The 11,803-nt window shown below is 47.1% G+C and overlaps 1 protein-coding gene across 1 annotated transcript; it reads right to left on the minus strand.

Annotated features, from left to right (window-relative positions):
- Positions 1-252: 252 nt before the first annotated feature.
- Positions 253-3,047, minus strand: LOC131420304 (spindlin-1-like). Its single transcript, XM_058566152.1, has 3 exons — positions 2,937-3,047; positions 2,524-2,823; positions 253-2,439 (listed from the first exon to the last, which is right to left on the minus strand). Exons 1-3 carry the CDS (start codon positions 3,045-3,047, stop codon positions 1,414-1,416), a joined length of 1,437 nt encoding a protein of 478 aa, XP_058422135.1. The 3' UTR covers positions 253-1,413.
- Between the last annotated feature and the right edge of the window lie 8,756 nt (positions 3,048-11,803).

Raw genomic sequence — 11,803 nt, forward strand, 5'->3', positions numbered from 1 at the left:
GTGCACTGACACACCGCTCGTCCGGCCATGCTGAGGTGGTGTCCCACATACAGCAACAGAGGGATGTGCAACTATGACATACAACTATCTACTGGGGCTTTGGGGAGAAAAGAGGAAAAAAAAAAGGAGGAGGGTTGGCAATAGATGTTAGCTCAGGGCTGGTCTTCCTCAGCAAAAAGAGGAGGATTGGCATAGATATTAGCTCAGGGCTGATCTTCCTCACAAAAAAAAAAAAGAAGATGTGGTATATAGACACAATGGAATACTACTCAACCACAAACAAGATGAAATCTTGCCATTTGCAACAACATGGATGGACCTTGAGGGTATTACGCTAAGCGAAATAACAGCGAGAAAGACAAATACTGTATGATTTCACTCATATGTGGAAGATAAAAACAACAACAACAACAAACATATAGATACAGAGATTAGACAGGTGGTAAGCAGACAGGAAGGGTGGAAGGTGGAGGGCAAAAGGAGTACAAGGGCACATGTGTATGGTGATGGATGGCGATTAGACTTGGGGAGGTGAACATGACGCAGTCTACACAGAAGTCGAAATATAATGATGTACTTCTGAAGTTTACATAATGTTATAAACCAAGGTGACCTCAAAAAAAAAAAAAAAAAACTTACAGAGCTTAGAATTAAAGGCAGTCTTTTAGCTAGATTTCTAACTGTTTTGGAAAGTCCAAACGTGGGTCATTGGCTGTGCACAAGCAATTCATGTTTGGCCTTAGGGTTTAACGCCTCCAGACTGAAGAAGTGCTCTGAACTTCTGACTTTCAAAACCAGCTGAACCTCCCTATGTGCTTCCTGTGCTCACATTTAATTTTAAATAAACAGCAGTAATATACTAAGTATGATTGACCTGGGTCAGGCACTCCTGTTACACTGGAGTTACACCCTCATCCCAATCCACAAAGGAAGCGCTGTCAATGAAGTGTGTGCGTGTGCACACAGATCTCTGTGTGTCTATATATTACATATGTATACACACAGATAAAGATAGGTAGTTACAGACACATATATATCTCTAAAAAGGCCGTCAAAAAACACCAAACTATGCTTGCATTGTGGCAGCAGAATAAAAGTGCTAAGAGTGAAGGGGAGAATGGATAGGACCCATTACAGTTTTGAATGACGTTGATTCTCCCTTAACTTTGACCAAACTTGCCTGTAACTCCCCTCCAGACAGGCAGACTTCGTTTAAGAGCAAGGAACTCCTTACACAAAATGCTCTGTGGTCACATAAATCTGTACTATTCAGAAGGAAACCAGCTCTGCTGGCAGAGACGGTGGGTTCGCAGGGAGATTTAAGCTTTCATTAAACTGGGAAGCAATCAGGTCTTAGGTCTACAAATTATACCTTTAATACTTTCACAAATTTGGCAAAGTTGGTGATGACATCTAGGATGTTTTCACCAAATTGTACACATAGATATGGAAATCGTCATCAAACTTGATGAAACAGACGGACGGTCTCGCTTCCACTTGGTGAATGACCATGCCAGTCCTCTGGGAGCCATCTTCCTTGGCGTACTCCACCCGTTTGCCCACCAGGCTGTCCACAACTTCTGCTGGTTCCTGTCCTGCTGGAGGCGAGTCCTTGGGGTCCGGCATGATGCGCAGGTCGCCTTCTCTGTAGTCGTCTAGGAGCTGGTACATGTACAGGACCGGGTCCTTCTCGTAGGTGATGTAAAACCACGTGCTCATGGTGGGGGCGCGCGCCAGGACCGTTCCCCGCCACTGGTCGCGGGCGCCGTCCTCGCCCTCGAAGGTGTGCTTCACGGCCTTGCCCACCATCCTGTCGGCCAGGTGGGCCTCGCCCACGGGGGACGGCGCCACCCTGTCGGCCAGCACTTCCAGCGCGGACACGCGCGCGTCCCTGTCGAGCTCCAGGCCGTAGACGCAGTCGAAGCCGTCGTACTTGATGAGGTACAGGGCGGGGTTCACGGGCACCTGGTCCAGCACGGTGCCCCTCCACTGGGTGACCGGGCCGTCCCCCTCCCTCCAGCCGTGCCGGATCCTGCAGCCCACCAGGCTCCGCGGCCGCCGGCCGGGGGTGCGGGGCCCCGCGCCGCGCCGCCGCCGTCTGCGGGCCGCCCTGGTGCTCGGCGCGCCCGCGGGGCCGCGGCCCCCGCCAGCCCCGGACCGCGGGCCGGCCGGCCTCCGCCCGGGGGCCGCGTCCACCCGCATGGAGGCGAGCGGCGGGGCGGCGGACACTCGGGAGGCCCCCGCTGGAAACTTCTCACACAGTCTCAACGCTGCCGCTCGTCCAGCGGCCAAGAACTCGGCCACAAGTTCAGCAAAATCACGGGAAACGGGAGTCTTCCGGCGGGCCGCCCGGGCGTCGTCCGCGGCCCCGCCGTCCAGCCCCCGCCCGCCGAGCCGGACGGCGCCCACCCCAGCCCCGCGCTCCCTCCCCGCCCCGGCCTGACCTCACTGCGCACGCGCAGTGAGCCCACCCCAGCCCCGCGCCGCGCTCCCGCCCCGCTCCGTCCGGGCCTCACTGCTCACGCGCAGTGAGCCCACCCCCGCTCCGCGCCCCGCTCCCGCTCCCGCCCCCGCCCTGGCCTCGCTGCGCACGCGCACTGCGCCCACCCCGGCTCTGCGCCGCGCTCCCTGTCTGGCGCCCGCCCCAGGCTCCGCGGTGCTGGGTTCTGTCTTCACCCCATAGGCGGTCCAGTACGCACAGTTGTTGCATTGCAAGCTCTTACGACTAAGGAACAGCGTCCAGATGAGGACCACAGGACAGCTGAGCACACGGAGCCCAAACCTGACAGTCAGGGGCACGTGCGGAGGCCCCGGGAGCCGCCTCTGCGGGGGGCACCGCCCAGCGCTGGGCCAGGGCTCAGGACAAATTCACGCACTTCTCAGTGGCTACAAGATGGTGCCGCGTGCTGTGTCATCTCCCAACAAAACTGGCTGACCCTGAGGCAGTCCTGACCAGACGGTTGCTCGGCGCTGATGGCGGCTTGGGAGGTGGTGGAACCGTGCTCGAACATGTGCGCGGCACCGCAGGAACCTCCTCCTGGCTCCATTCGACCTTCTCAGGGCCGTGCATCCAGGAGCCGTAACCTTTTTAAGGGCCTACTACAATTATGCCTCAATCTAAAAAAGAGCAGAAAAACTGAGTAGTGGGTGTGCCCCAAATGGCTTTGTATTTGGCCTTGGGCAGTGGAGAAGCAAGGTGGGAGTTTTCCAGTTGTTCTGTAATGCTCTCGGTATAAAGCACATTAAACATGAATCAGGTGATAAGACTCTTCAAGGGTCTCTCTAGAAACTCCCGAGATTTCTTAATGATGAAGAAGCTAATGTAAAATGCTCAGGGTCCTCCTTCTCCTTCAGAGAGTCCATGACTTTAGGGAGAGTAATATGTTACTTAGAAGGAATTTATAATAATGATGAGTATTTGTAGTTGAATCAAATTTAGGAAAATCCCACGACTTTGAAGCTACTCCATGAAGACAGTTCAGTGATTTCATAAGTTTGGGTAACCCTCAATACTTTCTTTTCTTTATGGAGTGTCATTGACATCTGAAGGGTTCTGGAACTTCTGTAGTAAAGAACCCCCTGGAAGATGTAAGGCTAAACAAAAAAATGTCTAATGGTGAGTATTTCAGTTGTCTGCTCTGTGAGTGCATATAATCTTTCTCTTCTATCTCCTCTGCAAAAGCTTTAGTAAAATCAACAATGCACTTAAATACTTTGAGGTGAAGAGAAGGAGTTAATGTTTTGGGGTGAATGTGAAGAATTGCTGGGCGTATGGCAAAAGGAAAGGCTGGCTTTGAGGGACAGCTGACATATGAGTTCCATGGACAATGCCGAGTGAAAAGTGGGGTAAATAGAGGTGCTATGGGAGCTCAGAGGAGGGACATGCAGTGCAGTTTTGAGTAGGTCCTAGATAGAATAGCTAAATTGAAACCTGAAGGGTGCGTGGGAGTTATCAAGTGTTCCAGTTACTATCGCTATGTAACAAATTACCGCAAAGCTTCAAGTCTTAAAACAACCGTTGCACTTGGCTCTCAATTCGGAGGGTCGAGATTCTGGGAGAGTCTTGGCTGGGCAGTTCTCACTTGGGGTCTCTCATGGGTTTGCAGCCAGATGTTGACTGGGTTCCAGTCTCCCAGATCTGGAAACTAGAAGTCCAAAATCAAGGTGTGGGCGTGGCCCTGCTCTCTCTTAGGACTGCAGGGAGGATCCTTCCCTGCCTCCTCCTAGCTTCTGGTGATTGCCGGCAGTCCTTGACTTGTAGGTGGACCCCTTCAGTCTCTGCTTCTGTGGTGTTCTCCCTGTCTCTTCGCAGGGTCGTCGTCTTCTCATGTGTGTGTCACTGAGTCCCTCTTCTTATAAGGACACCAGTCATTAGATTAGGGACCACTCCAACCTAGTATGACCTCATCTTAACTTGATTATCTCTGCAAAGACCCTGTTTCCAAACAAGGTCACATTCACAGGTTCCAGAGGTTAGGACTTGAACATGTCTTTTTGGGGGACACAATTCAACCCATAATAGCTAGTCGGGGCTGCATGTCCCAGATGGCTCCCTCACGTGGCTGGCAGGTGAGGCTGGCTGTCAGCTGGGAGCTCCGCGGGCTGTTGACCAGAGCACCTATGGGTGGTGGTCTGCGAGCAGTTGACCTTCTGACATGGTGGTTGATGCCCCTTATCCCCCCTGTGCCCTCCCCCCCCCGCCCCCTGCCCCGGGAAAAGTCCTGAGAACTAGGAGGAAGCTCATGGCCCTTTCTGGCCTGGCCTCAGAAGTCATGTAGCATCACCTCTGCCATCCTCTGTTGGTGGAGCAGTCACAGGCCTGCCAGACTCAAGGAAAGGAGACGGGACTACACCTCTGTGCTGGTGAGAAACACAGCTGAAGGCCTTCAGCAGGGCCGGATGGAGGGCACTTTACGATTTGTGTGCAGTTGTTTCCAAAGTGTCTGTTCGAAGGCGAAGTGGTGTGAAACTTTCAAGAGAATACACAGAAAATGAGATGGCCATGCAGTTTTCTGTAAAGATGTAATTAAACTCAGGAAAAAGAACTCCTCCTCTCTCCTCCTCTCTCTGTCCTTTCCCTCCCACCCTCCCTTCCCCCATCTTCCTTTCTCCCATCTTCCTTCCTTCCTCCCTCCCTTCATCTTCCTCCCTATTTCCCTCCCTTCCTTCCTTTCACTTTGGAATCCGCAAGTGTGTAGTAGCAGCATGAACATTTACTTTTCATAATATAGAATCAAGTTTAGGTATCATATATTTGTCCAGCCATGATCCTTACTTATAATACAAATAAATAGTATCTTAATTCATGAATTAATAAATTGATATTCTCTAATATGTATTATAGCACCAAACAAACGTATTTTAGAGTTAGAGCAATCTAATCGCAGGCTAGTTATGTTGCTTCAGTTTAAATAACAAAGCTGTATAGAAAAATCAAAGGAGGATATACATCAAATATTAGTAGTAATCTGAGAGTGGTGGCATTCTGGAGTGATTTATTTCCTTCTTTATACTTTTCTATAGTTTCCAAAATCACCTCAATAGACATATCACTTTTACAAAATAATAAACTATTAAAATATTATGAGTCTAATTTTGCTTAAAACATAGAGACAATGTGTTGTTTTGTTTTTCAACGACTTAAATGTTAAAACTTTCTTTAATGCCTTGGTATAAATGGAGGTAAGTTATTTAATTTCAAATAGAACAAGGAAAGTGGTCTGGGGAGCTACTTTATAGTGTCTTCAGGGAAAGCCTCTCAGAAGAAATGACATTTTTTGCTGAGTCCTAAAGAAAAAGAAGCCAATCAATAAAGAGCTGAGCCAGAGCATTTCAGGCAGAGGAAACAGCAAGTTCAAAGGCCCTGGGGTCGCAAATGTGCCCAGCTTGTGTGAGAAACAGGCAGATGGTTCCTGTGGCCAAAGCATAGTGAGTGATGGGGGAGCATCCGAGATGTGGACGGAAAAGCAGAAGGTGCCAAGTGACCCAGATTCTCTGAGGCAGGGGTTGGCAGACTTCTTCTGTGAAGGGCCGTATATAGTAAATATTGTAGGCTTTGTGGGCCATATGATCTTGTGGTAACTGTTTGACTCTGCCCTTGTAGTGAGAAGCAGTACAGACAACATGTAAATAAACGAGTGTGGTTACGTTTCAGTAAACTTTATTTCTCGGCTCTGTAATTTGAATTTCATGTAATTTTCACATGTCATGAAACTCTCTTTTGATTTTTTTCAACCACTTAAAATTGCAAAATTCCTTCTTGTGTCACAGGCTCTACAAAAACGGGTGGTGGGCCAGCTTTAGCCCAGGGCTGTAGTCTGTGGACCTGTTCTATGACCGTGATGAGAGGAAAGTGTTTCCCCGAGGAGCAACAGGAGTGTGTTGAAGGAGTTTAAGGGAGCGTGGAGAGGCATTTGTGGCATCATTTCATTCATCCTTTTATGAAATCACTTTGGAGGCTGTATGGAGGGCGAGTGTAGGGGCCGGGAATGAAAATGGAGAGGCCTTAGGAGGCTGGAGCTGTGGTCCAGAAGGACGATGGTGAGCTGGACGAGGGTGGCTGCCGGGTCTGTGGAGGTCTGCCTCTGTGCGTAAGAGAACTGAGAATCCAGATCCCACCGTGTACCGGGCCCTGCGCTGGGACCTTCCATCCGTCTCCTCTTTATTTGAAGCCAAGTGCAAACCTCCACCTTCCCTCAAACATTCCTGTTCCCAGCTTTATAGATGCCTGAAGTTCTTGCCATTCTAGTCTCATTTTTCAGTAATAGCATTGTCCCCAGAAAGCTCCTGTCACCTGGGAGATTGATGTATTTGCAAATTGAAAGAATCATATTGCTTGTGATTTCTAATTTGTCACATAATTTGCCTCTAATACTTGAAAGCAGAAAGTGTGGACTGAAAGAAAGGAGCCAAGAATGATGCATTCTGAGTGGGTGAAGTAAGGAAGACCGGAGCAAAAATGTCCTTTCTTGAGGAAGCTATGGCGTGGTGGTGCAGGGAAAAGAAATCAGTATTAACTGTTCTGGGCTAAATTGTGTTCCCGCCCCCTCCCAGATTCATATGTTGAAGTCCTAACCCCCCAGTACCTCAGAATGTGGCTGTATTTGGAGATAGGGTCTTTCAAGAAGTAATTAAGTTAAAATGAGGTCATTAGGGTGGGCCTTGATCCCGTGTGAGTGGTGCCTTTATAAGAAGAGGAAATTAGGGGGCCGGCCTGGTGGCCTGGTGGTTATGTTGGCACGCTCCGCTTCGGTGGGCTGGGGCTCGAAGGTTTGGATCCCAGCCTTGGACCTACACACCGGTCATCAAGCCATGTTGTGGCGGCGTCCCATATACAAAATGGAGGAAGATGGGCATGGATCTTAGCACAGGGTTAATCTTCCTCACCAGAAAAATAAAAAATAAAAAAAATAGGAGGAGATTAGGACACTGACGGGTACAGAGGGACGACCGTGTAGGAACACAAGAAGAATGCGGCCGTCTACAAGCCAGGGAGAGAGATCTCAGAAGAAACCAACCCTGTTGGCACCTTCGTCTTGGACTTCCAGCCTCCAAAACTGGGAGGAACAAAATTTCTGTTGTTTAAGCCCCAAGGGTGTGGTAGTTTGTTATGGCAGCTCTAGCAAGCTAACACATTTATCATAGGCATGAAGGGAAGTGTTGCTTATTAAGTAGAAACTCTATGGGCCAGAGTTGATTGCTATTATAATTTTACTATCATTAGGGCTAGGACATGGTTACAACTTTTATGGTCGTAAAGTGTGTTTTCTTTATCTTCACGCCTGTAGGAGGAAAGGGAAGGCTGGAGGGCCTGTTCGGTAAGTGCTGTGGAGAGCTGGCCTGAAGGAAGGATCCTTGACACTGTCAAGCTGGGTGATCCAGGGTCATCTGGCTTAGCTGTCCGTTTGTCAGGCTCTGCAAACTTGTTGGCATGACACTGCTGTTCTGTGTCTAAAAGAGAGGTATGTCTTAGCTTCGTTTCCCCTGTTAATCACCAGAGTACATTTATACCATTGTTCTGTTCTGCACTTTTAAATCTGTATGGCTTTTCTAAGGAAAATATGAAAAATGCTTTGCAATTAGAGTTCTGTTTGAAATTATAGTCACCACAGGCACCGCCTCCCGGTCCCCCTGTCTCTCTCACACAGTCCTCCTTTTCATCAGAATAAAAAAAATCTTTTGTTTTTCAGCCATATGACTGTATAGCTAAATGATTCAGTTCCCCACTTGTTCCAGGGGCTCCGTGGAGGTAGGACTGCAGGATGAAGGGAATGGAGAGCCTGGGAGCTGGGCGGGCTGTTCTCCTTAGCCTCTGTTCCCCAGCTCCGTCCTCTGCCCCGGCACAGCCCGCTCTGTGCCCTGGGAGCTGACCGCAATGGGCTGCATCCCCTGAGCTCTTGCCCTCTGCATTCCGGGGGGCCCGGCCCATGGGATGCACTAGTAGGGAGGGAGGGAGGTGCAGAGAGAGGTCTGGACGTTTATCTGACCCTGCTGCTGCATGCCTTGCCACAGTTCTGGAAGTTTCTCCACCTGTGGCTAGAGCTCCTGTGAGTTGGCTCCGAGAAGAGCATCCCCTGCCTTTGCCCCTTCCGCCTGAGGAATAGTAATGGCTCCTGTTTCTTCCGTTGCTAGTCCTGGGTGCTTCACCATTCCTTGTTATTTCCTTCGACTCTGCCCACTGTTCTGCAAATAGTCTTTTCGTTAAACTGTTCTCAGGTAAACTTTTGCGTATGCCTGTGCTGGGATGCAGACTCATGGCTCACAGGACATTTGCTTTCTTATATCAAGTTCCTAAAGCAGTATCATGTGTTCTGGCACACTTTGGTATCCTTTCTCCTCTGTGTCCTTATGGAGAGGCAGTAAAGTGTAGGTCCCCTCGATGATCTCTAAGTGAGCTCTGTACCTTTTTAATCATTCATGTATATGCATTCTTGTGGTTTTCACCAGGCACATGCAGGCCAGGCTAGGAAGGAGTGGGATGAAGTTCCCTGCACGAAGTAATAACAGATGTGTCAGATATATCCAGATATATATACAGATATATCCAATGGTGTATCCAGTTGGATACAGATATGTCCAGTGGTGTGCTGGTAAATGTTTAAAAATTGGCTCTCTGGGAGCGGGAGGGGAAGCCCGGATTTTGTTACCTGGCCCGCCGATTCCGTAAGACATTAACTGTAGCCCTGCACAGAACAAGCCTAACGTGGTCTCTTTAGCTCACAGGAAACCACGGTGAGAGGAAGGAGGAGATAGCTGAGACATATAGTCGAAACCAGTTAACACCAGTTCATGGCGTTTGCCATTTTCTGTGGTGTAAATATTCCCACCGTGGCTGATTTCACCAGTGTGACGTCATTGGACGTAAGTTGGGAAGAGGTGCTAACCCTCAGCTCTTGCAAGCTGGTACAAGCTGGCTGCAGCACCCCACTGTTTACAGCCAGCCATAGGCAGATTGGGATGAACATATTTATATCACAGTGTGAATTTAATAAGTTAAAACATCATAGTCAAGTTGTTTGTCGGGAAAGTCATTGTGAGACAGAATGGGGTGTTAATGAGCTAGCAGGTGAGCGTCAAGAGGAAGCACAGGTGTGTTTGTGTTCTCTGCGGAAGGCACAGCTGCTGTTCAGTCCTTCCCGGATTCAAATGCAAGTTGAAGGCAGCCTCGTGATTCTGGGCTCCTGGAACATCATCATAGTCTCTAAACTACTGAGTGTGCTGCTTATTACTGCAAATAAAGCTTCAGTTGTAGCTTTAGGGTTGACTTTTCTCCTTTCTCAAGTCGGTTTTATGTCTAATTAGCAACGTGAGGTGGGGGCGAAAAAATTATCTGAAAATGGTAGAACAACCAACACGGTTTCATTTCACGTTCTCTGAATATCCTGAAATGTGACCCAAATTATATAACCAAATCTTATAACCCACTAATGTGGGCCATGAGGAAATAAATGAATAGGGTCCACAAGTGTTTAGAGAAATTCGGGGAGGAAAGGTGTACTCTAAGTCATTATGGAAAACTAGTTAGATTTCCAGTTAATACCAAACCTCTTGAAGTGGAGCATGTGCCAGCCACGATCCCCTGATGTTATGTTGTTAAATGAAACTGTCGAAAATCCAGTGGAGGACTCAAGAGAACATTGGGAATTTATTCCAATATTTTTTAACTTGTGTGCAAATTGAGTTTCTGCAATTACTTGTTATTTTAAATTCATTATTGAAACTTGGTGGTCTTTTGAGGGTGGGGCGCTAGGAACAGGCAGCCCTCTGCAGCGATACGGAAGTGCATTGTCTGCAGAGAATTTAAAAACAAGAATTAAACTGAGTACTGGTGAGTCTGGTTTTTATCATCACCATGTGCTAGCAATTCTAAACAGCGTCAGTGATGAACTGCTCCTCGAAAAAAATCTGTTGTTGGTTTAAGTTCCAAGCAATTTTTATGGTTTCTACTAAGTTTTAATTATATATATATATATATAATGTATAATATATAGATATTAGCTCCAAATTTGCATGTATTTGTTACTTGTCTTTTAATACATCGTATTCTACATAGAAGTTAATTTGGAGAATTCCCAACTCTCTCACTGGCCCCAACGCATGTGGATTTAGCTACAAGTGCTTGTTTCTAGACTAAATTCATAACGGTTTGGGGTGGTTCGAGCTCGCTTCGGTCACAGTGTGTGTCTCCAGCCTCTAGGGTACCGCATACTCATGCGTTTAAGGAGTAGGTTTGAAGTCAACACTGATGGTACAGAGATTATAAAGGGGGAAGCTGAACTTGAGTTATTTCAGTTCTTCATTCTTGGTCAACACTTTGTTTTTATTTGCATTTCAATTAGAAACAATGAAACAGTGTCAACTTCAGGGTGTAATATTTTTGTTTTGTTAGTACAAATTTAATCCCTACACAATATAGTTTACTGGATTTGACTAATATCTTTAAAATGGAATTTTATTCTTCGTTTTAATTGTTAATTATTTTGAAACTAAAGAAAAAAACGAAGAAAATAAAACATTACATTAGTGGTATGATTTGTAAGTCAACTAAATTCTAACTTTTGTGGATGTTTCAGCTTTATTAAAATCACTTCTTATTAATTTTTATTGGCATGATTGTATATACAAAGTTTAATAAGAAAATTTTAGCTGTCTTTAGTATCTGTTATTTTTATTTATTTTACTTCATGATTTTACTAAAAGTAATTTTATCATGTAGGAGAGGAGAGTGAAAAACGCTATGTTCCAGGTGTTAAACACACTAGGTATGTACACTACGTAAATACAAGAGACTTGTATAAGTTATATAACCCCCCGATGCCTCTCTTGTTACTGTAATGTTTTATACATTCTTTAAAAGAAAGTCCTCCACGGTAAGCATTAAGATCCTACTCTAAAGGATGCCAGGTATAGTAGACGTGATATCTGCCCGCAGGAGCCTGTGGAGGAAGAGACCCGAGCACACCTGAACTCCCTCTTCCTCGCAGCGGTTGCTGCAGGCGCAGAGGCTGACTGTCCCTCAAAGGTTGTAAACCCAATGCTGCACGGACAGAGGCTGAGAGAAAAGAAGCACGTGTGTCTTTCAGAGGATAAGTTCTTTTCAGTTATGGGTTACACTGCCGTTGGCTGTGAGTTCCCTGGAAATGAGCCCACAATATATATCAAATAAGGCATCTTTAAACAGATGCACACATAAAACAAGGTTATATATCGATTGGTTAATGAAAATGTGACCAGAGGCTCCCAGGAACCTAATCCTGTACACCGTGTATTTTTCCTTAGGAGCAATGCTTCAGTATTCGCCACT

Source organism: Diceros bicornis, chromosome 23 (genome assembly GCF_020826845.1).
Source record: "Diceros bicornis minor isolate mBicDic1 chromosome 23, mDicBic1.mat.cur, whole genome shotgun sequence".
NCBI classification, from domain to species: Eukaryota; Metazoa; Chordata; class Mammalia; order Perissodactyla; family Rhinocerotidae; genus Diceros; species Diceros bicornis.

Bases quoted from the DNA above. Each gene is read 5' to 3' on its own strand.
- LOC131420304 (XM_058566152.1), bottom strand. From the start codon at position 3,047: ATGGAGCCAGGAGGAGGTTCCTGCGGTGCCGCGCACATGTTCGAGCAC. The intron at 2,824-2,936 runs GTCAGCCAGTTT...TGCCCCCCGCAG, and splicing joins CTGGTCAGGACTGCCTCAGG to AGGCGGCTCCCGGGGCCTCC. The intron at 2,440-2,523 runs GTGAGCAGTGAG...CAGTGAGGTCAG, and splicing joins CGGGGGTGGGCTCACTGCGC to GCCGGGGCGGGGAGGGAGCG.